Source organism: Muscardinus avellanarius (assembly GCF_963383645.1).
Source record: "Muscardinus avellanarius genome assembly, chromosome: 6".
Taxonomy (NCBI): domain Eukaryota; kingdom Metazoa; phylum Chordata; class Mammalia; order Rodentia; family Gliridae; genus Muscardinus; species Muscardinus avellanarius.
The window spans coordinates 134147179-134173366 of NC_137791.1; the positions used below are offsets into that span (position 1 = coordinate 134147179).

The following is a 26188-nucleotide window of genomic DNA, read 5'->3' on the forward strand; positions in this document are numbered from 1 at the left end:
CTCCAAAACAGTCAGTTTATAAAGATGTCAGTCTCTGTGGGCCTTGTGGTCTCATAGCTTTGCGGCTCTGCAGTGGTGGCCCCAAAGCAGTCCTAGGGCATGGCTGTATACCAATAAAACTATTACGGGTACTGAAAGTTGAATTTCATATATTTTTTTTTTTCCTTTTTGCCGGTCTGGGGGTAGAACCCAGGGGCATTCAACCTCCGAGCTACACCCCCCTACCCTATTTTTTATTCTTTATTTTGAAGCCGGGTCTCACTGGGTTGCAGAGGGCCTCACTAAATAGATGAGGCTGTCTGCGAACCACGATCCTCCGGTCTCAGCCTTCCGAATGCTGGGATTACACCAGCATTGCGCCACCACGCCCGGCTGAATTTCATGTAATTTTGTGTGATTAAATATTCCTATTATTTCTTCCCTAACCATTTGGAAATGTGAAACTATTCTTAGCTAACAGGCTTACAAAAACAGGCAATGAGCTGGAGTTTGCTGACCTCTGGTTTAGAGAAAGACCAAGTCTCACAGACTGAAGGGCTCTCTTGGGCTCCCATACCCTTGAGGAGTTCACTGCGCTTGCCCTAGAGCAGCCTTTTTTAGGCAAAGCAACTCTAACAGTAAACTTCTATGAAAGTTCTCTACGCTCCCATCTTCAACCCAACTTCTCAGGTGCTGAGAAAGGAGGTGGAAATCGACAGGCGTATGGAAGTTCTGTCAGGTTCCCCAAATCTTGGTTGTGTTGATTCTTTAGTGTTAAGTCTTTTAAGTACTTTGTATATTCTAGATATTAGTCCTCTGTCAGAGGAATAGCTGGCAAAGACCTCCCATTCTGTGGGCGCTCTCTTTAGACCCTTGATGGATTCCTTTGATGAGTGTAAACTTCTTGGTTTAATATCATCCGGTTTATTCACTCTTGTTTTGCTGTCCTGAATTCTGGGGGTTTGTTGAGGATGCTTCTACCTGTGCCAGTATGTTGGGGTGTTGGACTCATGTCACTCTAATAATTTTGGAGTCTCCGGTCTGATTTCCAGGTCTTTGATCCACCTTGCCTTAACTCTTGTGCAGGATGAGAGGCAGGATTTACTTCCATTTTTCTACAAATGGATAACCAGTCTTCCCAACACTATTTGTTGAAAAGGCTGTTTTTCCTCCAATGTATGTGTTTGGCAACTCTGTGGAAAATCAATTGGCTATATTTGAAATGGATTTTAGGGAAGTCGCGAATAAAAACTCACGAAATCCCCACTGGCTGGAGTATGGCTTTTACAATCTAATCTGGTTGGCCAGCTTTCACTGGGTGGATTTTACAAAAGGGAGACACAATTAACTAGTACATCTGGGAGCAAAACATACAGGCCCAGGTACAAAGGTTACAAAACCGATGCCTGAGGTCCAGGTAGGGAAGCCCGCCAGCTTCTATGTGTGCCTGTGACTCTGAGGGAGAGACCACTCCTTCTTTACAACTGCAAGTGTGTGGATTTGTTTCTGTATCTTCTATTCTGTTCCACCACATCAAGAACATACGTGAGAGCACCAAGGTGCACCTCAATGCCCTGTTGGGGAAGGGGAGGCTGGGGAAGGAGCGGGGGAGAGCCCGCCAAGGCTGTGTGCTCCTGTGTCCTGTCACTACGAACGGCACCACATGTGAGATGATAATGCACCAAAAAAGTAGGAAAGAAGGTTTTCCAAAATCCCTATAGCTTTTACTTTAATAGCGTATCATATTAGTATTTGTTACATACACTTTCAGAAATAAAATTTACACTGCCATCTAGCGTTAATTTTATATATATATATTTTATTTATTTATTTATTTATTTATTTATTTATTTTTTCAATACTGGGGATGGAACCCAGGGACATTCTACCTCTAAGCTACACTATTTTTTAATTCTTTATTTTGAAACAGGGTCTCACTGAGTTGCAGAGGGCCTCACTAAGTAGCTGAGGCTGTTCTCGAACTGCGATCCTCCTGTCTCAGATTCCCAAATGCTGGGATACAAGCATGCGCCACCACGCCTGGCTTAAGTGTTAAATATTTTAACCAAGAAGTTAAAATATGGTTTTCTTTGGTATTATATATCAGAATAATTATTTTAGTGTGTTACAAAATAATATAAATAAAGTATATTTAAACATCTAAAATCGCCTCTATTAAGTTTAACTACACAAAACATTGATTCTTTTTTTTTTTGGCAGGTCTGGGGATGGAACCCAAGGGCAGTCAACCTCCGAGCTACACCCCTGCCCTATTTTTAAGTTGTGGAGGGCCTAAGTAGCTGAGGCTGTCCCTGAACTATGATCCTCCAGTCTCAGCCTCCTGAATGCCAGGATTACAGGTGTGTGCCACCACGCCCGGCTTAGGAATTCTTTAAAATTAACCTGGGGTATAATTATTTGTTCTGTTGAAGAATTTATATGCAATCTTTTTATTTTTGCATGTATTTATTAAGTTTTTTAATAAGAGATTTCTTTTATATTCTCAAGCGTGGTGAGAGGATTTCTGAAGCGCCTATGGCCCGTGTTCTATAAAGATGGTCTCCTACAAAGATGCTCTGAGTGCCGCCATGTCCCATGTCCAGTCCAGCGTCCACTAACTGTCCACACTGTCCCCCGGTGGGAAGCAGGAGCGAGCGCTGTGAGGGGAGGCAGGGCGAGTCCGTGTGCTGAGATCTGAGCTCCGCTCCAGAAGCGTATGGGAAGTTTTGGTCAAGATGTCTTCTTTCGCTTTTTAAAACCTGACCTGGTCTTTCCAAATGGCACTTGAGCGGTTCCTGTCTTCCCTTCCTCTGCTCAACACATGGCTGCTGCAGAGCTGGGTGGACTTCTCGCCCCGGCTTCCACAGCAGGCCAGGTGCCTCGGTGCGGCGCTCCCGTGGCTCTTCAGCAGGACCCCATGTCTCTGGGGCAGTTACCTTCCTGGATTCATGACTGCATCTCCCCACAGGAGAGGAAATGCCCATCAGGTAGCATCTCCCACAGATTAAGCATGAGGAGGACAGATGGGGGCTGAGCGCACAGGCGGCAGAAAGGTAGATAATGCAAAGTAGAGACCAATAGACAGAAGGGCCCAATCAAAACCCTGGGGTTCTTTCAGGGTCAATGAAGGACAAAGAAGCAGAAAAGGGAGTCACTGGAGCAGCCGTGTGTGCACACACCCATTCAGAGCAGAGGATTCAGTCAGCTGCCCAGTCACAGCCACCGTGGACATGCATGAGCTTTCTTCTGGTCACTCTATACATACAGTATAAATAATACTTACATATCACCCACATTGTGTTAAGTACTATAAGTAACCTAGAGATGATTTATACAGAAGGATGTGCAAAGGTTAAAAGCAAACACTAGACTACGGTAAGTAAGAGCCCTGAACATCCATAAGTTGCATTTCCTTGGGTGGGTGTGTCCCTGGAACCCATCCTTTGCTGATACAGATGGAGGACTGCTCTATAAAAAAGTCAAGAGGGGGAGGAATTTCAAGAAGCAAACAGTGGCCAACGGAGTCAAAAGCTGTGGCACAGTAGAAGAGCTGAGAAAGGACATCATTATCATTAGACAATGACAGGCGAGAGAGACACCATGTCCTATTTTATTTACAATGGCTAAAGTAAGAAAGATTATCCACGCTGGGCACGGTGGTGCACACTTGAAATCCTAGTACTTAGGAGGCTGAGACAAGAGGATCACAGGTTCGCTGCTCACAGCAACCCAGTGAGACCCTTTTTACAAATAAAAAATAAAAGCTGGGCGTGGTGGCAAGTGCTTATAATCCCAGCATTCAGAAGACTGAGGCAGGAGGATCACAGTTTTCAGCCAGCCTCAGTTACTTAGTGAGGCGCTTGGCAAATCAGGAAGACTCTGTTTCAAAATAAAGAATAAAGCCAGGCGTGGTGGCGCACACTTGTAATCCCAGCACTTGGGAGGCTGAGACAGGACAATCACACAGGTTCGAAGCCAGCAACTTAGTGAGACCCTGTTTCCAAATAAAGTATAAAATAGCCTGGGGGTAGAAAGCCCCAGGTTCCACCCCCAGTACCCCCCCCCCCGGAAGGCTGGCCGGGCAGGGGCACCGCAGTGGGAGGAGGGTGGCTGAGCAGACCAGATTGAGAGGCCGAGCTGTAGTGTGGATGTCGGTTCCCGAGAGGCAGAGCCGCGGTGTGCACGGGTGCTGAAGCCAAGCGTAGCGGATATTTGTGGTGGGTTTATCAGACGGTGAGGTAATTCAGTGAGGTTGTTCAAAAACTGTGGCTGCTGAGTAGACAGGGTCCTAGCCACCAGGAGGAGTGTGGCCAGGGGCTGCATCAGAGGATGAATAAAATAAAAGGACTTAGCAGAAGTCCCCGAAGGAGAGGGCCACTCCAGAGGGTAGGTGGGGGTCTCTAGCCAGTGTCCAAAGCAGGAGGCCTTGAGGACTGGGATGTGCCCCGTTGAGGAGGCTGGCAAAGCCAGCGTCACGGACTGGGACAGCGAGACATGGGCAAGAACAGCCCGGCACAGCCTCAGTGGCTGCTTCCCAGGCCCAGGGACTCAAACACGCGCACCCCCAGCTTCCTGCGCTGCTCTCAGCAGTCGGGGATGGAGCCTCATCTGCTAGAAGACAGAGGTGCCTATAGAGCTGTGAGCGACGACAAGACACTGCCGTTGCGTCACGACTCTGGGGGACTCTGGGGACACCAGCACAGCGGAGCCCTGGCTCTGCGGAGACCCTCCCACACTCATCTTCCCCTCGCAGCTCTGGGATGCTAAGTAAAAAATGCGCGCAAACAGCTCAAAAGGAACACGAAACTAGAAAAGAACACAGTCAACCAGGTCATGCCAATAAACAAATACATAATCAAGCACTTACCTATAAGCATTAATATAATCTTTCCTGTGTTCCAGAAGAAAATCTCTCAGCTTGCCAATGTGGGAAATCTAGAATTGAAAAGAAAGCCAAGAGTTCATATAGACAGATTACACTCAAAGTGCGTTTCAGATTGACGGAGAATGGAAGGCAGGCCACAGGAAGACGGCGAAGCGGCGAGCTCAGCGGCTCTGCCGTGAAGCTCTCCCCAGCTGCTGGCGTGTTGACTTTCCCGGGCTGGGGTCTCTTATCTGTGATGCTAGAAACAGGCCATCTCTGAGTGCGGATTCGATGAGATGCAGCCCATCCAGCAACCGCATCGCAGAGCCAAGGAGGTCAGAACCCCCATGACAACTTCCCAGACAAGGCGCCCTTCTCCCAAGAGTAGGGGGTGGAATCTAAGGCTGACACTGAGGGCATGAGCCGCCCGTGAGAGCACACAGTCAGAGAACAGAGCTGGGGGTGGGCTGTCCCTACAAGGCAATCTCTCTTCCCCTGACCTACTTCTGTGGATGAGCAGAAGGAACAGCACGCACAGCCGGGCACGATGTGTGCTGGTGACGGCCGGTTCCTAGTGCAGTGAGGCCTACTCCAAATCACCTACCATGCGTCGCGCACTGTATGTGGACGAAGATTTAAAAAATAAATAAGAGGTAAGAAGAAACCTCAGGCCGTAGTGGCCAGGGCCGCGGGTTTCCAGGAGAGCACGACCAGCTAGCCAGGGCCCGCCCTGTGCCCTGACCTCTCTGACCTCCTGCCAGATGCGCACCGTCCGGCCGTGGAAGGTCTGCTGAATGCTCATTCCTCCCATAAAGTTCCTCTCAAGGCCAGCGTGGGCTACTTTCATTTTGCTGTCAACTTAAAAGGGCTTCTGCACACCACACACTTGGCACACTCAATCATACCCAGCTACGCACGCTGACCTAGCTTCTATGTGCATGCTTCTCACGTGGCATTAGGAACCTTTCAAGGAGGGGCTACGGAGCACCCCCTCCATTCTAAGCATATCAACAGCAGAAGGTGATCCGTACACTGGAAATGAGAATATGTGTAAATACAAAATAGTATTTATCACAAAAGAAGCATTCAAGTTTATCTGGAAATAAGCCAGAGGGGTGTAGTTAAACTTCCCACACTGTCTGGACTTTTTTTTTTTTTTTTTCCTGGTACTGGGATGGACCCAGGGGCATTCGCCCTCCGAGCTATACTCTCTGCTCTATTTTTTTTTTAATCTTTTATTTTGAAACAGGGTCTCACTAAGTTGTGGAGGGCCTCACTAAGCAGCTGATCTGCAAACCGTGATCCTCGGTCTCAGCCTCTCAAATGCTGGGATTACAAGCGTTCGCCACCACGTCTGGCTTCTGATTCTTCTATTTTGAAACCGGTAATGGTTTCTGTCCCCTCGTATCTCTGCCCACCAGGGTCAAATACCATGTTAGGGATAAAACAACAAACAACCAGGAGTTGCTGGTCTGCTGAGCTTAGAACAGGGAACTTGTTCTGATCATCCAGGCAGGCCCAATGTGATCACAGGGGTCCTTAAACATGGAAGGAGGAGGGAGAGAGTCCAAGAAGCATGATGTGAGAAAGATTTAGCGCAACACTGCTGTCTCTGAAGACGGGGGCAGCCTTGGAGAGGTGGGCAGCGCAAGGGAACGCATCCTTCCCGGACTCAGGAGAACAGTTGTGCCCAGATCCTCACCGGGGACCACTTTGGACACGTGACCTACAGAACTCTAACAACTCTGGGCTAAGCCACAGTTGACGGTCGTTGGTTATAGTGGCAATAAGAAGCGAACACATCTAGCAGGGCCTTAATCTCCTTAGCAGCTTTCTCTAAGGAGTCATAAAGTGTTCCATAACGTGTTTAAAAAGGTCCAAAGGACCCTCGTGCACAGGCTGGATGCACTCTCGGCTCGCTCAGTCAGCAAGGGCGGAGCAATGCAAGCGATGGGCGGCGAGCAAGAGAGCCCGCGGCACCTCACGGAGACACAGCCACAGTGTGTCTGCTGGGGCACCGCAAACACAGCTCCGACTGCGTGTGCTCTGTACGCAAATTTCTATTAAATGAGTTTATTAAAACAGAGTGAAGCCTGTTCAGAATTAAATGGAATTCCTGATAAGTTAAGAGGTGTTAAGTAATTACTGAGTTAATAATAACATTGGTATAATAACTTGATACTTAACATGAACATACTGTATAAAGTAATACTGTAATGCCAAAAATGAAAAGAAATAAAGGAGCATTAAGATTTCCTTAGACATTCAAGAGCTCTAAAATTTCTAAAATCATACACCAAAGATTGTAAAAAATCAATACCAAAGAAAAACTTTCAATATGTCTTAGATTTAATATAGCTAGGCAGACTTAAGTCCTCAAAGAGCATTATATGATAGGCTTATCTCTGTAAAGACGATTTGACAGCTAATCGCATAATTACCATCACGTTGGTAGACGTTCTTGGCCAAGCTCTGATCTGTTTGTTGTTAGGCTTACTGCTCTTTTTCAGAACTAACTGCCAGAGACAGCATATTATATTCCACACAATTGTGATTTTCCTTACATCTTCCAATTTTTAGAGAGGCTGAACAGTTGTATGCTGGGAATGTTTAATGTTTCCATACACACTGCTAATTTTAAAGGTCGCTCATTTGATAAAGTAGGAATACGCATATACCTAAAGAGAATGCCTGTCTTAAAAGGAGAAACACTATTCCAGAATAGAGTTGGATACAGAGATCAGAATACATGTTGGCCCTTTAAAACTAGTGCCGAGCTGTGTGCGGTGGCACAGAACTTGGGAGCTGAGGCAGGAGGATGCCAGGCTTAAGACCAGCCTCAGCAACTTAGCGAAACTGTTTCCAAATGAAAAATAAAAGCAGCTGGGGGTCTAACCCCGAGGTGGGGGTAGACAAGATGCGAGGGCTGGAGCGGGGTGCTCCGGCCCAGGCTGCCTTGGGAGAGGGGCGCACCCCATTTTCCTGATGTGCATCTGTGCACCGCCCTGCCTCTGCTTAGAAGCCAACCCCATTTCATCCGGTGAACCCCGGCTCGGCATTCCAGGCTCATTGGCATGTCACCTCCTCCAGGAAGCCTTGCCGAAGACCTCCCTCAGTATCTGATATGAGGGCCTCACGTCACCGCATAAGTATTTATCTGTGACGTCCGCTTCAGTGCGCTGAGGTAGGGATCCGTGTCCCATTCATTCTGCATCCCCAGCAGTGCCTCTATGTTAGAAAGAAGAAGGAGAGGAGAGAGAGGGGAAGCAGGAAGCCCAACAGAGAAGGGCTCCAGGTCAAAAGTAATGGAAGGGCTTCAGGCTGCGCCTAAATAACGCAGGGAGGGAACGAACGAACGAACGAAGCTATTTTGCAAATGAGCAGTTCGCCCAGAAAAGCTGCAGGCGCGTGGGGAGGGCGCACCTGTGCCATGTGGAGACGACAGCCTGGCGGGCTGCACAAAACACTGCCAGTCCCACAAAGAGGCCATCGCCACCGCTGCGAAGGCCGTGTATCCGTGAGCTCCAGTTTGATACCCCCGCCACTTGATATGGCTACACCTCCTCCAGAGAGGGTGGGTTTGGACAAAGGATAAGATGCCCATCTTTCTAACACAGAGTGCAGTGTTTTGTTTTGTTTTTTTGGTGGTCCTGGGGTTCCTGGAAACCCTTCAACCTCTGGACTACACTCCTAGACCCATTTTACACTTTTTATTTGGAAACAGGGTCTCTTACGCCAGCGCGGCTGGCTTTGAACCTGCACGATCCTCTTGTCTCCGCCTCTGAAGCGCAGGGATTACAAGCGTGCGCCACCACGCCCGAGGTTCCAAAGTGCAGTTTAAAATAAAACTTCAATTGCAACTAAAAGAGAAGAGGAGAAGCAGTGCATCATGTCTTTGTATCTCCCTGTGCTGGTCACTGCGAATGGACAGGTTCATTAATTCTGGCCACAACCTGGAGACATGAACTGGGCCCTGAATGGTGCTGAGCTGCGGCGCTCAGCCACGGCTGTGCTCAGCCACCAGTGAGGAGCGCGTTGGCGTCTTCTACTTTCACTTGATATTAAAGCCCTCTTAATTCCCAGTGCGCACTGTTATTTCACTGGTTAAAGAACTGCCCCCTTGTCGGGCGTGGTGGCGCACGCTTATAATCCCAGTACTTGGGAGGCTGAGACAGGAGGAGCGCACAGGTTCCAAGCCAGCCTCAGCTACTTAGTGAGACCCTGTTTCCCATTAAAATATAAAATAGGTCTGGGAGTGTAGCCTGGAGATAGAAAGCCCCTGGGCTCCAATCCCCAGTGCCACACACACACACACACACACACACACACACACGAACTGCCCACCTAATATTTAATTATATGAAGTTAAATAACAAATTCTTATTGAGAGATGAGAATGGTATTGTGCATTATTATGATGTTCCTACTTAGCTCTCTTTTGGTTTTAGACTGTTTCTTTTAGAGATAAGTACTGACTAGTTACAAATGCGATGATATAATTCCCGGGCACTCGAAGCCAGTCAGCAGGCACTGGCTTTGGACACGCAGCCTCCCTGACACTCGTCCATGGCGGCTCTGTCTCCTTCCATATGTATTCGAGATTCCCCACAACACGACATTATTACCTCAAACTTCCATATAGCACTTCCTTCTTTTAACATTTCAGTCATTTCTGAGGTATGGATTTTCTGCTACTAAACTAGAAATGACCCAAACTAAAACCCAACAATCGCTATTTTATTTCTACATTCTTGCAATCTTTGCTATTTATTTATTTATTTATTTATTTATTGCAGTACTGGGGATTGAACCCAGAGGCATTCTACCTCCAGCCCTATTTTTTATTCTTTCTTTTGAAACAGGGTCTCGCTAAGTTGCGAAGGGCTCACTCAGTAGCTGAGGCTGGCCGCGAACCCACGCCCCTCCTGTCTTGGCCTCCCAAGTGCTGGGATCACAAGCGTGCCCACCACGCCTGGCTCTGGCTCTTACCTTCTAATAGGATGTTACTTGAAAAAAATCCAACAACAAAGCCTTGTATGAGCCTTTCCTCAGCCTGGGTCACCCAGGCAGCCTGAGCGGCAGGCTCGACCTCTCCAGGGCTGGATTCAGAAGGATGACTGGGCACTGGGAAATGCCGAGCGCGTGGGCACCAGAGAGCCCACCTGCCCCACCAACGTGACCACGTGTGCCCTGCCACGCATAAGGTCTCCACATCCGCCCCACGACACTCCTCCAACAGAGGCGCTACCCACCACTCTGCGTATAAGCTGGGCACTGTGCCCACACACTCACCAGACCAGTAAGTGGGCAGAACTGGGGTTGGCTGTGGGGCAATGTTTACTCTGTTATGTTGTCAATAAACTGCTAATATTTCGCTTAAAATCTGAAGGATTTTCTAATATTTTACAAAAATATAAGCTGGGTCTCACATGGGAGTATCTGTGTATGTTGATTTAAAAAAATTTTTTTGACTGTCTAGCATACACAAGACCTTGGGTTTGATCCCTAACACGTGTGTTTGTGTATCTTCTTTATATTATTATTATTATTATTATTATTATTATTATTATAATTATTATTTGTGGTACTGGGGCTGGAGCCCAGGGGCTTTTCTACCTCCAGGCTTTAGTCCCAGACCTGTTTTCTATTTTATTTGGAAACAAGGTCTCACTAAGTTGCTGAGAGCCTCACTAGGTAGCCGAGGCTGGCTTTGAACCTGTGCGATCCTCCTGTCTCAGCCCCCCAAGCCCTGGGATTATAAGCGTGCGCCACCACGCCCGGCTCTTTTTCTTTTTTTTAAACTACACTGGATACAAAGATGTGTAGTAAAGGCATGTCTCCACTGACCAAAGCTGCCTCCTCCTAAAACGGGATGCTATTTCCCCATGCTTGCGCCTCAGGGTCTCAGAACCAGCAAGGCCACAGGGATGCTGAGGTCTAAACAGAAATGGCCCTAAAAACTATCAGGAGAGCCAGGACCAGTTGGTCCTGAGTGTCAGCCCTCACGTCACCTCAACAGAGAGTTGAAACACACAGGGCAGCAGAAGCCCAGGATGGGTTTCTCCCCATGTGAGTCTGTCCACAGCCACTGCTCGGCCTGGGATAGGGCTCAGGGCAGAGGAGAAACTCCAGACACAAGCCTGTGAGGGCCCGGGAACCAGGCAGACCCCGGAGCTAAGCAGGTAACTTACGCAGCAGGGGCGGCCGTGATTGTGGGAAATGGCCCCGGCTTTGCCAGCAGCGCCCCACTCCTGACGTCGCGTCGAGGGCCTCCACCACACTAACAGTCCCGCCACGCCCCACTTTCCAGGGTCTTTTCAGGAGCAAGCGGAGGGTGGGACGTACTGAGCTGGCCTCTGCTCCCTCCTTTCAGGTCATCGGGCCAGCGGAGGGGGCGTCCCCTGGTCCACTCTCCACCCACAAATGGCCACAAATCTGAAGCCAGGCTCTCCACTCGGCTCCCGCTCCTCACTCCTGCATTTCTCTTTCAGGCAGCTCTGACACTGGGCTGGGGAGAAATTGGTGTATTTTATAAGCTCCCCTAAACTCTGATCTTTGCCAACTGAAATCTGAGTATGTTGCTTAATCTCCCTGGGCTTTACTACAAAGAGAGGAGGTGGAAATTATTAAAAACCAACCAACAACAGAAAAACTAGGAGCCCAAGTTCACAGTGACCGTAACTTACAGGGCACCAAGTGCACAGAGGGACCAGTCCCAATGCCAGGCATCCTCACCTCGTTTCCTCTGACAAGGCGTAGGCCAGCCCCTGAAGGCGCTGAGGAGCACAGTACATGCAGAAGGTTCCTAACACGCAGAAGGCTGGCTCTCAAGCCAGGGCCTCTGTGCCCTGCCTCCAAAGCCTACCCACAGAGCGGACCTGTTCAACGGCCTGTGGGCAGGCCTCTGAGGGCTGCTGGCTGGCCCCAGATCGCGCTGGGTCCGCAGAAGGCCTTGCCGCCACTAGAGGGCAGCACAGAGCCAACGGCCGCCCCCGGGGCCAGCCTGGACCTGGTTTCTTCATTAAGCAGACACTTAAGTGGCGTGGTGGCGTGGTACCTACACTAGATGCATCGGATGGGGGTGGGGGTGGGGCTTTCTCATATTACCTGTCCTTACACACGAAAAGGTTATACCAGGAGAGATTAACAGAAACAAAATGCCCGACGTGTGCCTGTGACGTGTGGCCCTGCGGTGGACCTGCTGTTTGTTGACAAGGACTAAATACCAGGCGCTAATTATTTTTTCTTTATTTGGTACAAGAGATTGAAACCAGGGATGTTCTGCCTCTGAGCTACATTCCAGCCAAGCCATCTTTATTTTCTATTTTGAAAACAGGGTCCTGCTAAGTTGCCGAGGCTGGCCGCAAACGTGCAATCCTTGTGTCTCGGCCTCCCAAGTACCAGGACTACAGGATGCCCCACCACGCCTGGCTCCTGTACTGACGGGGCACCTTCCCACACGCATGCCCTGGGTGGGGCAGACCAAGCAGAAACAAAGTCGCCCCAGGCACATACTGTGTGATCCACTCACGCAAGGTAGAAGAAATGCCCACTTGAAGCACAATAAAGCGAATACACGTACACAGAGGAACCTAGAATATTGATGGCTACCTGTGCCCGACGATCCGGGGCCTTTGTTTTCTTAATACTTTTTACACTGTGAACATTCTCTACAATGAGTAGGTATAATTCTTGTAATCAGATAGAATGTGTGTGTGTGTGTGTGTGTGTGTGTGTGTGTGTGTGTGTGCATACATGCGCGGTACTGTGGATTGAACCCAGGGGCCTTCTACCTCCGATCTACACCCCCGGCCCTATTTTTTAGTCTTTATTTTGAAACAGGCCTCACTGAGTTGCGGAGGGCCTCGCTAAGTGGCTGAGGCTGGCTGCGAGCTGGCATCGCAAGTATGAGCCTCCACGCTGGGCAGACAGCAATATTTTTAAAGAGACAAACACAAAGGCGATCCTTGCGAGTTCTCCCCGCTAAGACGGCAAGCACGCTGCTACCTCAGCTGCCCAGGACCAGCCCTGCCGCCGCCTCTGCTTCAGAGTCCCCACTTAGCCTCTGACTTACCCCGCTCCCAAGCCCGCAGGGGTCAGCTCTGCAGACTTCTCTGCACGTCCAGGCCAGGCTAGCCCCGCAGCCACTCTCTCTCTTTCTCTGAGGTCACCGTCTTGTTCTGAATTATTTTCACACGCATGTGACGTAGCTGCTCAGGCAGGCGCCTGGCCCAGTGGTTTTTAAACTACAGATATATCCTTTGGGACCAGATCTGACTTCGTTTTGCAGACTAGCCTCAAAATTGCAATCCTCCCACCTCAGCCTCCCACAGAACTGGGATTGCGTGTGCCATCCCGACAGCTCCTCAATAATAATAATAATAATAATAATAATAATATATAATATTATTTTAATAATAATAAATATTGTATAATATTAAATAATAATTATGTAATAATTAATATTATTACAAAACTCAGGGGCATTCCACCTCTGAGGTATACCCCCAGCCCTATTTTTTATTATTTTGAAACAGGGTCTCACTGAGTTGCAAAGGGCCTAAATAGCTGGGGCTGTCCACAAACCACAATCCTCCTTTCTCAGCCTCCCAAATGCTGGGATTACAAGTGTGCACCACCACACCCAGCTTCTCAATGATTCTTAAACACTCCAAGTAGATTGCGTTTTCTACCCCCTGACGAACTGTGAGCCTGGCCAGTCAGCCGCACCTTTCCCACTGTCCACTGGATGGCAGAGCGTGCACCACAGCAGCAGCAGCAGCAGCAGAGGCTTGCTAGAGTACCATCATTTTTCCCCCCAAGGGCTCTTAGCATTTCTCTAGCACTTTCTCTTTGATCTGGAATCAGAGGATTAGTCCAGGTTAACTGTTCTGCACAGGCTGAGGCTGAGGCGACGGCTTCACACATACGCGTGCGCTTTGGACAAACACTGCGTCTGGGCTGAGTCACACAAGGAGCTCAGGAACAGGGCGGCCATCTGCCGTCGCGGGCAGCAGGCCCAGCTCTGTGTGTCACCCACACGACAGCCGGGCTGGCTGCTCCTTCGTGGGTGCTTTATAAATTACCCTGAGCAAGATAAACTGTAAAACAAAAGCCCTGTACAAAACGGTGGGATTCTTCTCAAAGAATGGCTGCAATTAACTGTAGGGTGAGCTCAGAGTTGACAGGGTCCTTTGGCGATCACAGCGGGGTTTGACTTGCGTCCCCTCCCTTCCCCAGGACCAGAGGAATTCTGTTGGGCTGGCACGCACAGCCTTCCAACAAAGGCCTGATTGATGGCCGAACACTAAGTGCCGATTTGCATAATTTGCCTCCGAAAGAAGCGAGCATTGTTTAAGATTAAAGGGACTCCAGTAGGTCCCTCTGGCATATTGTAAAAAGTTCCCAGTAACACAAAATCATTATTTTTTTTCATTCAATCAGTGGCCACAGCTTGCTGTTCAGTTTAGTATGCAGCCAAAGGCACAGCCAGAACAACCACTGTTGTTTAAATGTTTGCCAACTCCCGATAAGCTAAAATGATTCCTCACCAGGTTCCCGAGCTTAATTTGGAGCCCGCTAACTCAATTCCACCCCCACCCCCTTCAGTCTCAACTGAGAAGCGCACCAACACCAGCCACTGACATCTGTATGAGACGCCCCAGAAGTCCCGCACCTCTGGCTGCGGGGATGTCTGAGGCCTGTACCTGTGCAAAAGGGACCAGCTGCCCACAGAGCGCCTGGCATGGCACGGACGCCCTGCGCCCTGGGCGGCCAGTCCGCTGGGGCCTAACCTATGGGCCACCCCTGCCCTGGTCTCTGCCTTTCTTTCAGTGACTGCTTGATACAAGTCCTGGGGCTGGGCCCAGCTCCTCTCCCCCACCCTCCCCAGCTCCCACTCAGCTGCACCCTCAAGGGCCGGGGAGGGGCTGGCTGTCCTGGGGCTCCGGCTAGGCTCGGATCCAGTCCTCACAGCCCCTGCCTGTCCCCCTACGATCTCTATCTCACTCTCTTCGCTCTCCTTCACCCAATGCGCCTCCCGAGTCTGACCCTGGCACTTTCCTGTATGCTTCCTTGCTGAGTCCGCTCTTTCCAACCCGTGAAATGCCCACAGGCCCTCCTCTCCCGTGTCCTGGACACACCAGGCCATGCCACTGCAGGTCTTCCGGTACTTCAGAGGCAGGAGGGCAAGGCAGCCACTCCTCATCCTCGGCTCCCTCTCAGGCCCTCCCAACCCCACGCCCCAGAGCCAAAGCTCCCTCCACTCGGGCCGGATCCCCAAGTCAGGACCGCACAGGCTGCTAGAACTCTCCCTCTTACCCAAGGACTGAAGCTGGCCAGCCAGTGCCGGCCTCTGCCCTCGCTGGACATCTGCAAAGGCCCTGCGCGGCCCTCCTCCTGGACCGCCGCCTCCCCCGGGAGCCTCCTCCTCCCTGCCCTGCAGCCGGCACCTGCTCCTCTCCGCCGCAGACTTCTGGTGCACTGCCAACTGCGGCTCAGAGGTGTGGGGCCCACGGAGGCTCTCAACATGGCCTTCGGGTCCGCTCGCACAGGGCCTGCGCGCAGCACAAGTGTCGGACAACTGCTAACTGAAGAGACAAAGTGCCCCCTCCTGCCAGCCTGGGCACCTCAGGAGAAATGCACAGGGCGTCCTGACCTAAGGAAGCTAAGCGGCTAAATGACGGTACCAAGTCAGTAGCTGAACCAAAAGCTCCTCTGCCATTTTTTTTTTTTTTTTTTTGAGGATCTACCTCAATCTTACTGGACTGCAATTCCCAGAATTCAGCATTTTTATATGGAAATGCTAAGAACACGCGTGCATGAGAGAAGATGAGCCTTTCTAGTTCCGCCCTGCTAGGCTAACTTTGTGGACTCTTGAGCAGCAGACAACAGGGCTCGTTACATAGGGAGATGAACAGGGCAGTCTGACTTTTTTTTTTTTTTTTTTTTGTAGAACTGGGGGTTGAACCTAGGAGCATTCTACCTCTGAGCTACACCCTGTCCTTTTAATTTTTTATTCTGAAACAGGGTCTTGCTAAGTTGCTGAGGCTGGCCTCAAACCTACGGTCCTCCTGTCTCAGCCTCGCAGGGCCTGGGATGACAGGTGTGTGCCTCTGCTACCAGGCATACTTCCTTCCTTCCTAATGCTAAATTTCCATCCTCTTTAAAGAAATTCACAAGCTAAGAAAAAATCTAGATACTTAGTGTGAATGATAAAACAAAAACACTCATGATTTAATTTCAAAAGTTGAGTAGCCCAAGACAGTGCTTAAATTTGCACTTTAAAACTGGCCCAGGGAGACTTCCGGGAAGATGGCGACGGAGAAAAGCGGGGCTTATGAGCCTGCTAACAACCAATCTCTGTTACCACAAAATCAGCGCCTTTCATAGCCAGAAAACACCATCAGCAGAGAAACAAGAAATGTAATTACAAGGGACAGAGAAAAAGAGGGCTGGAAAAACGAGACACCAGAAAGAAACCAGACCACAGTGCTGCAGCCGGAGCCGCGGCGCGAAGCGGCGGGCGCCATTTTCCCTTGCAGCACCAGGCTCCAGAGAGGAGGGGAACTCAAATGGAGCTCAGAGCCAGAGAGGAGATACAGATTAGACCACATGAAGAATAGAATCTCGCTCTTAGAAGATGATCATTCCAAAAATGAACGCATAGTCTCTAATTTAGAAAAAAAAATCCGACAGCAGGAATCTGACATTGAAGAAATATGGGCCCATTTTAAGAGAGCTAACCTAAGAATAATTGGAATAAAGGAGGGAAAAGAAGGTGAAACCAAAGGGATCAACAATCTCTTCAAGGAAGTAATAGCAGAAAATTTTCCAAACATAGAGCAAGAGGTCGATACCCAGGTCCAGGAAACTTATAGAACTCCCTTTAGAGAGGATCAGAGAAGAGGACCCCCATGCCACATAATTGTCAAAATGACCAATGTGGAAGCCAAGCAGAGAATCTTAAAGGCAACAAAAACAAAGGGCCAAGTGACATTCAGAGGCAAACCAATTAGAATCACTCCAGACTTCCCAAACCAAGTCATGAGAGCCAGAAGGGCTTGGAGTAACATATTCCAAACTCTGAAAGAAAACAACTTCCAGCCAAAAATTGCCTACCCAACATAACTTTCTATCAAATTAGATGGGGAAATAAGAAGCTTCCACGACAAACAGAAACTGAAGGAATTTATGTCTTCAAAACCAGTGCTAGAGAAAATATTCAAAGAGATTAACTACAAAGAAGAAATAGGTAACACACACCAGAACCAGAGAAACAAGATTTTCCATCCAACAGACAACTAAGATTGGTTATCTGTGGAGATTCATTATTTATGTTAGTCTTTTACCTATCTCTAAATTGTATTGTTTGCTTTTATTGTTGCTAATTTTTAGGATTTCTAGTTGGAATATTAATATACCTTCAGATATAGCATTTGGAAATATTTTATCCCATTCTATCAGTAACTTTTAACTCTGTTTACATTGTCTTTGGATATACAATATTTTTTTATTTTTAATTTTTAGGGAGTTTGTTTACCCTTTTGTTGCCTGTGCCATTGAAATCATATCCAAGAAATCATTGCCAATTTCAATGTTGTGAGGTTCTATGACCCAGATTTTCTTCTAAAAGTTTATAGTCTTAAGATTTATATTTAGGTCTTTTATCTATTTTGAGTTAATATTTGTATATGGTGTTAGGCAAGGGTCCAATTTTATTCTTTTTCATGTAATTATTATTTTTCAACAATATTTAGTTAAAAGATTACTATTTCCTCCACCAAATGTTCGTGGAAACCTTGTCAAAAATAACTTGACAGTATATGGAAGAATTTAGCTCTAGGCTTTTATTTAACTCCAATGGTTTATATATCTGCCTTTAGAACAGTACTACACTGTTTCAATTATTGTAGCTTTATATGGTTTGAAATCAGAAAATATACATCTTCTAGCTTTGTTCTTCTTCGAGATTGTTTTGGGTATCTAGAGTCCATATTCCATATCAGGATAGATTTTTTCTGAAAAATAAATAAATAAATGTATGATAGTTTCACCTAAAAAAAAGGAAAAAATATTCTCTGGCAAGAAAGAAAGCAAAAAGAAATATTGAAATGTTATCGTTAAGTCATCAAAAGCTTGGTATCAGACAAATGAAACTGTTATGTGAGATTATCATCGTTAATATTGGATAAATTGCTATAATACTAGATGTCAACCACTAAGCCAAGCATGGGAAGGAGGGATGGGGAGGGAACAGGGTGGGGATCGGGTAGGGGCTAACTGGATGGTGTGTGCATGTATGTCTACAAAAGTATTATCTTTATACTATTATGATGTATGAATACAGTACACCAATAAAAAAATAGAAAAAATAAATAAATAAAACTGGCCCAGGGGCTGGGGATGTGGCTCAGAGGCAGAGCGCTTGCCATAATGGGAGGCAACTCATTGCCGGGACTGAACCTGTTGCTTGAGTTCAATCTTCAGCACTACGGAAAAGAAAGGGGAAAAAAGATGTATGTATATATTTTGCTGGTTGCCTGGCACATACTTGGAATCCCAGTACTTGGGAGGCTGAGAGAAGGATTGCAGGTTCCAAGCTAGTCTCAGCAACTTCAGGAGACTCAAGAAAGGGGGGGGGGGCATGGTGCCTCAGGCTGGTAATCCCAGCCTTGGGGAGGCAAAGGCCAGAGGATCACTGCTCGCAGACAGCCTCAGCTACATAAACTCAGTGAGACCCTGTTTCAAAAAAGAAAAAGACTAAAATATAGTGCTGGGGTGTAGCTCGGAAGTACGACGCCCCTGGGTTTCATCCCCAGTATTGGAAAAAAGAAAAAAGAAAAGAAAGAAAGGGGGGAAAGGACTGGGGCTTTGGCTCAGAGCTAGAATTTCCCAGTACCACAAAAAGAAAAGAAAAGAAAAGAAAAAAAAAAAAAAAAAAAGAAGAGGGGAGAAAAGGGGCCAGGAGAGAAGGAGACAGAGACAGAGAGAAAAACCAGAGTGGCTGGGGCTCCTGGACCTGAAGAAACAGGGAAGCCTATCATGCCTTCCACTTCCTCCTCACACCTTCCAGCCCCACTTTCTCTTTGCAGCTTAAACACCCTCATTCCTATTCTCCTAACCCCTCAACTTTATTTCCCCGGCAGTGTTCAACGCACCCCTTTTATTGCCAAAGCCCTGTCCACTCCCTGCTTGACCTTTCTACCTTCCTGGCGCAGGCCTGCCGGGGCAGAGTGTAAAGCTGGTGACGGGCCACCCTGCCACCATCCCAGGATGGGTGAGGCTCAGGAGACCAAGGGGCCGAGAGTTCTCTTTGTCCTGAATCAAGTTCAAAGGGCTGGGGGTGTAGCTCGGAGGTCAGTGGTGGAGCACTTGCTTTGTTGTTGCACCCCAGCAACTAAAAACAGAAAGTTGAGCTGTGTCTGTTCAGCCTGTTCAGCTGCTGGGCTCTCCCAACCGGCCTTCTCTCTTCTGCCACTGGCAATCCTCTTAAGGATCCTTTACATGCAATACCCGTGGCTTCTGGCCACATGCCTCACGGTGAAGGCAGCAGCTTGTGGGCCTCCGGCGTCAAGGGCGGCCCCAGAATGGGCGTTGGAGCCCGCGTGCTGCTGAGCCGGCTTGACTTTACATCAACTAAGTGGCTTTCTCCAGGGGTGCCGCTGGTAAACTAGGTCTTGTTTTGCTCATTTTTTTTTTTTCCTGGCCACTGATTATTTGTAATTTGAATCATTTTTATATAAAGAAATCTATAAAAAATAAGGGACGACAACTGGGCTGGAAAAAGCTTGACGCTAGGGATCCCTTCCTGTGGACCAGCTCCACGAGGCACAGACTCCCTCACAGTTCATTTTTTAAATTTTTCCTCCACAGAGGTATCATGGCGAGACCTTGATTCTTCTGCCTTCTGGAGCCAAACACTCCTTTCCTGTACCCGCCTGGCCACCCGATCCACAAGCACACGATGCGGCCGGAGGGCCCGGCCCGCTGCATGAGTCGGCGCCAGCCGGTCATCACTACTTTCTTTTCTAGGTGTTTTGAAGCCTTTCTTTCTTTCAGTCGTCTACTTGACAGATATGTTGGGCCCACTACGGGTCAGGCACAGCAAGGAGGAAGTAGGTAATGAAGGGGAAGTGGGAGGGAGGAGGGAGAGCAGCCAGCCCAAGGCCCTGCAACGCTGGCTGGGCTGAGGAGCACTGCACACGGTCCTCTTCCCAGTCTCCATGGCGTGAAGCATGGCCCCTGGGCCAGAGAGGCCGCGCTCGGCTCCCGGCTCTGCGCAGCGGTGCAGCCCAGCGCCTCTTAGCCTATCGGAGCCTCCGCCTCTCAGAATAAAGCTGAGCCGATGACATCCCCGCCAGTGCCCGCGAGTCCCGGACAAGCCGTCGGTAAAGACTCAGCTGCTGGACGGGCACAGCCGCCTACGTTTTCCTCTTTCTCTCTTCGTCTGTGTCTCACCCACAAGGCAAGCTGCACCCACGGCCTGCTCAGCTGCTGAACGGCAGCGGCTGCCAACACTCCAACAAGCGTAGCGACAGATGGAAGTGCGTTTGCCATCGGTGAGGAGGCAGCCTAAACGGATGAGCACCCGTCAGGCGACGGCAGAACAGGGGGTCGCGTGCAGTGGGGACAAGGTAACTGAACGCTGGCAGAAAATGGCCTGGCCCATCAGCTTCACGGTGGGTGCCGCAGGGTCCTTTATTCGTACAGCTAAAACAGGGACTTCTTGGTTATACTGGCTCAAGGAGCCTGGCATCTCCTGTATTCAGGAAAAACTCAACTGCCTCAGAGGTTCAGTTTGATCACGTGGCATTTAGCATGAGTGACTCCATTTTGGTTTGGTCTGGTCTGTGGGCACCTAGCACAGGGGGTCAGTCCAAGACAACGACCTCCCATAACTTGGTTTGTTTATTTATTTATTTGGTGGTACTGGGGGTGGAACCCAGAGGCTTTCTACCTCCAAGCTATACTCCCAGACCTATTTTATATTTTTATTTGGAAACAGGGTCTCACTAAGTTGCTGAGGGCCTCACTAAGTAGCTGAGGCTGGCTTCAAACCTGTATGATCCTCCTGTCTCAGCCTCCCAAGTGCGGGGATTACAAGCGTGCGCCACCACGCCCGGCTCCATAACTTGGTTTAACGGTACAAACGAACAGCACACACAACTCGAATGCGTCCACATTCAAAGCAGCTCCTGTGCCCACTCCCCCCCAGGAACAGAGGCCGATTCTCCAGTGCATCACAGGAATGGTGGCTTTGAATTTAGGAGTCAGGACACAGGGTTAGAAGTAGAGAGGCAAGATGCTCTTATTAGAAGAGGCCCTGGGGAAAGAAACCAGTGATGGGGGGGTGTCCTCAGCCCCCACTGCACCCTCACCTCCCAGCCAGGGCTCCAGGTGAGCTTCTGTGGCCGTCCTGCCCTGCCCTCAGTTCCCTCCCTCCAACTCTCCTCCCGGAGCCATGCTTTCTGCCAGTGTGGCTCTCTCTTCCACACAACAGTCTTCTGATTCATTATATGCTTTTTTTCTAAAACTGCTGATCGTGCTTGAACTCCTCCGCAGCCTGTATCCCTCTGGCTTCTTGAAAGCAGAGAGCGGTTGGCAGGGCAGGCTGGCAGGCAGCGGGGGCGCCGCCTCTGGGGCACAGTGACCCACACTAAGGCTCCTCCCTCTGCATGTGCCAAGGTCAGCAAGGAAGAGTCCATCCCCTCAGTCAGAAATCCCCAAGGGCAGTGAGGAGGACCCATCCTCTCAGCTCAGAAATCCCCCCTTTTTTTTTTTTTTTTGGTGGTACTGGGGTTCCTGGGAACCCTTCTACCTCCAGGCTACACTCCCAGACCTATTTTTTTTAATTTTAATTTGGAAATAGGGTGTCTTAAGCCAGCGAGGCTGGCTTCAAACCTGAGTGATCCTCCTGTCTCCGCCTCCCAAGAGCAGGGATTACAAGCGTGCGCCACCATGCCCGGCAAAAATCCCCAGACATTTTTAATGGCCAGGCAACTTGAAAGCTCCTACAACCACACTGGATGGCTTCTTTCCATTCATGACTCTAGGGCTCCCTGCACCTGGGAAGTCTTGTGTGCCCCATGGCAATTTGGCTACAGAACTCCAGAAAAGTCTGATCATAAGATCAGAAGTATTTCTAATTGTTCACATGTCAATAAAGCAGAGGAAAAGATAGACAATAAAGTAATTATCTAGACAATGTGTAAAAGGTGACTAATTTGCACATATTATAATGTTAGGTGAATGTACAGCAGAGATGATAATAGCAAATACTTCCATAGGCCAAGAAGAGGGGTGTGTGTGTGTGTGGGTGTGTGTGTGTGTGTGTGTGTGGAACTGGGGACTGAAACCAGAGACATTCTACCTCTGAGCTCCACCCCCACCCCAATTTTTTATTAATTTTGAAATAGGGTCTCATTTCGTTGGGGAGGGCCTCCCCCAGTAGCTGAGGCTGGCTGCAATCTGTGACCCTCCCGTCTCAGCCTCCCAAGTACTGGGATTACGAGAGTGCGCCACCACGCCTGGCTCGAGGGGAGTTTTAAGAGCTGCCTACACAGTCCTTGATTCACTCCCCACTCCAGCCACAGGGGCGGGCACTGCGATCACTCCCACTGACCAGACAGACAGGCTAAGTACCTGGCTCCGCGTCTCTCTAGGAAGCGGGGCGCTGCACAGGAAATCGAGAGTCTATCCCCAGAGCCGGCATTCTTTACTTTTGCTCGCTTTTATATTCTGCATAACTGTGACATTGGGAACAAGAAGAAAAACCATTTCACTTATATTTGAGTCCCTCAACTTACAGTCTCAAGTCTATTCTTAAGATTACTTATATATCTTAAAAAATCAAGTAGTGTACAATTCAAGCTTGAGTTTACTTTCTAGGAGGAGGTTATATATGTACATATATATTATATATAGAGAGAGATTTTATTTTATTTTATCATGGTACTGGGGATGGAATCCAGGGGCATTCTACATCTGAACTATACCCCCAGCCCTATTTTTTTTTTCTTTATTTTGAAACAGGTTTTCACTGAGTTGCAAAGGGCCTTTCTAAGTAGTTGATGCTGGCTGTGAACTGCGATCCTCCCATCTCAGCCTCCCAAATGCTGGGATTACAAGCCCCGCAGGAGGTTATATTTTTAATTGCTCAAGTAGCCTTACAGAAAGTCATGACCATCTTAAAGTACAGTTCCCACTGGGCGTGGTGGCGCACACTTGTAATCCCTGCACTTGGGAGGCTGAGACAGGAGGGTCGTGCAGGTTCGAAGCCAGCCTCAGCTACTTAGTGAGGCTCTCAGCAACTTAGTGAGACCCTGTTTCCAAATAAAATAATAAGTCTGGGAATATGGCCTGGAGGTAGAAAGCCCCTGGGTTCTACCCCCAGTACCACCATAAAAAAAAAAAGGTCTGGAAGTATAGTCTGGAGGTAGAAAGCCTCTGGGTTCTACCTCCAGTACCACCAAAAATAAATACATAAATAAATATAAAAAATTTAAAAATGAAGTACAGTTCCCATCCTTCTCATGGGGCACAGATGCCTCTCAGATTCTGACACAAGATATGGATCTGATCTCAAAAAAAGAACTTCAGCTGCCGATCACTCTGAGCTCAGGGGTGCCTGGCCCACTGTGGTTCAGGTCAAGAACTCATCACAAACGTAGTGTACACATGTGCGCGCGCGCGTACACACACACACACACACACACACACACGCACACACACACATTCATGCAACCTTTCTGTAAACATGATCTGCGTAAGAAAGAACTTGACAGCTCCGCGCCCGAGGGCACTGGTGGAATCCTTGCGAGGTATCACTAAGCAGCCGCTAAGGGCTCAGCAGAGCAGCAGCGTTCCAGAGCCACTGAGGGTGGGGCCGAGACCCAGCACAGGAGAGCCTCCCACAACGCTACCTTCCAACACACAGGAAGGGGAAGGGGGACGAGAACCTCCAACTCGTCCTTATCATCATAAAAATCACAGTGAAACTCAGTGTTTACTGTGTGTCTGGCAATGTGCCCACATACGACTTTCTCAGAACAAATGACAAGTCAAAGAGCCTTGCCCAGCTCATGCGACTGACACCGGGACGTGAGGACCCCGCCTGTGGAACAGTTGTGGACGAGAATCCAGAGCCTGCTCTTCAGTCCGCACCGCGGGTCCCACACTCGGGCTCTCTGAGCTGAGGCCTGACTGAAGGGCCAGAGCCCAGGGATTACCGTGCAGCCTTCGCTTGCCCCACACCCACACTCATGGGGTCCCCCAGTGGCGCTCATCAGTGTCCTCCAAAGCAGCTGCTAAGTCTCTCAGCAATCCTTCCCATCCATGGCAGACAGCACGAAGCAAATAAGCACAATTATACCCCGTTCCAGGGCAGCCCGCACCCAGGAACACAGTCACTCCCTTTTATGGTCAAGAATTTTAAGAAATTTAAAAGTCTTAATCCAAAAAGAACTGTGCCTTGTTGGTTTTGGAGTCACAAAGCCTGGCAGAGTTCCCAGCTCAACAAACGTCTAGGAACATTCAAGAACGGAACCAGTGATACATTTCAGCAGGGTTTCGTCCTTCTAAGATAAGCATTCAAAGGTAAACAGCCACACCTGACACTGGTGGTTGTGCTGTGCGGGAGGCTTCAATATACATCGCTGCGTAGTATGTGCGGGACTTTCCCGTGGTTCTGCCGAGGCGCGCACTCCGCACCGAGCAGCGGCGGTCCAGGCCTGCGCGCCAGCATCGGCGGCGGCAAGTGGAGGGATGAGCAGATCAGTGACGCCCCTAGGTCGTCTCATCACTGAGTTAAACGTAAAGAATTCGGTAACATAAAGTACCTCGAAGGCTGAACACTAACACCCCGGACACGAACTTTTTTCTTTAAATTATAATACCAGGCCGGGCGTGGTGGCGCACGCTTGTAATCCCCGGGCTTGGGAGGCAGAAACAGGAGGATCGAGCAGGTTCAAAGTCAGCCACACGCGCTGGCTTAGGAGACCCTGTTTCCAAATAAAAATGTAAAACTAGGTCTGGGAGTGTAGCCCGGAGGTAGAAGGGCTTCCAGGAACCCCAGTACCACCAAAAAAAAAAAAAAAAAAAAAAAAAAAAAAAAATTATAATATCAGCTATAAGGAAAAAATATTTGGGAAGATAGCAAACGCCAGCATTAGTGGGGAAGCCACAAGTAAAACTGGCATATCACCACTGCTCCCAGCCTCACCTCTCGGGATCCTAACCTTGGTAAGTATGTGCTAGGCTAGGAACAGCTTGAGAGTTACACCAACAGAGGCCAATTCTTGGACCGGTCGGCCCAGCGCGGCAAGTACAGGCCACGTCCACTAGGTGGTGCTGTCTACCACACTGTTCCTCCTGAACAGTCCAGTACATCAAAATGACAACAGCCTGGTTTTAAGATGATTTGTCTCTTGAGGATTTACATTTGGTTTAAGTTTCCACCGAAAAGTTAAAGTTCTTAAGATAGGTCATACAGATCAATTGCTCCTGTAATCTGAGACTCCAAAGAGCAAGTAATATCTAAACAAGGGGAGGGGGTGGCCTGAGCTTCTAAGGGTCCCTCAAAGCCAGGAGACAGTCTGCCTGGCTACCTCTAATCTCACCATCACAACTGTTACCTTGTTCAGTTTCTGCTTCACATCAGCAAGAGAATAGCCAAAGCAACTGCCAGCCCGCGCACAAAGGCAGGACTTTGGCCTCTACCCTGCCTGAGAGACGGCAATGATTTACACTAACGGAGAGCACGGCTCTGAGAACAGCCGAACCCCCAAAGTAGAAGGGCTCCGCTCTAGTCGAACTTACTTTTCTTTCTTAGCAAAAACAAAAGCAAAAGAATGAATGTTCGTTTTATTATGAGGCTCTGAGCAAAGGCTTTGGTAACCAGATACACGGCCATGCCTCCAAAGTCATCTTTCGTGCAGAGCATGCCGGCCTCGGCCAGGGAGCCAAGTGTTCGGATTCCAGCGAAACCCAGGCCTCGCTTCAGCATTCCCGGTTCTCAAAAGAGAGATTCCTTCCTCTCATTATGGTCTCCTTCGGAGTAAATAAGGCATGAAGCTTAAAAGCACTTGAGCACACACACACAAAATACAGAAAGTATGATGTCAAGGAATTAGCTACAAAACATTCGAACGTTCGCTTTGCTTGAAAAAAAGGAAACTATAAAGTAGTAGTTTATGGAATTTAAAGAAACTAGCAAATTACCAAAAGCTAAACTTTACAAAACAAGGACTTACCTGATGAAAAAAACTGTTGACATATTCAAATAGCATATAATAATTATTAGTATTATATTTGCTAAAAAAAACCCTCTGGATAAAAACCAAACTA

General features: G+C 48.7%; 1 protein-coding gene across 3 annotated transcripts in view; it reads right to left on the bottom strand.

Moving 5' to 3' along the window:
• The window catches only part of STX18 (syntaxin 18), a gene marked incomplete at both ends in the record, with an annotated part of 109072 nt that overhangs the window by 32306 nt on the left and 50578 nt on the right, over positions 1–26188 (bottom strand). For 2 of the 3 annotated variants that reach the window (XM_080697974.1, XM_080697973.1), the window contains one exon: positions 4847–4914. The exons of the other annotated variant lie outside the window; for it this stretch is intronic. In XM_080697974.1, the coding sequence (XP_080554100.1) occupies positions 4847–4914 (68 nt within the window). The remainder of the gene's footprint in view (positions 1–4846; positions 4915–26188) is intronic. 3 annotated transcript variants of the gene reach the window in all.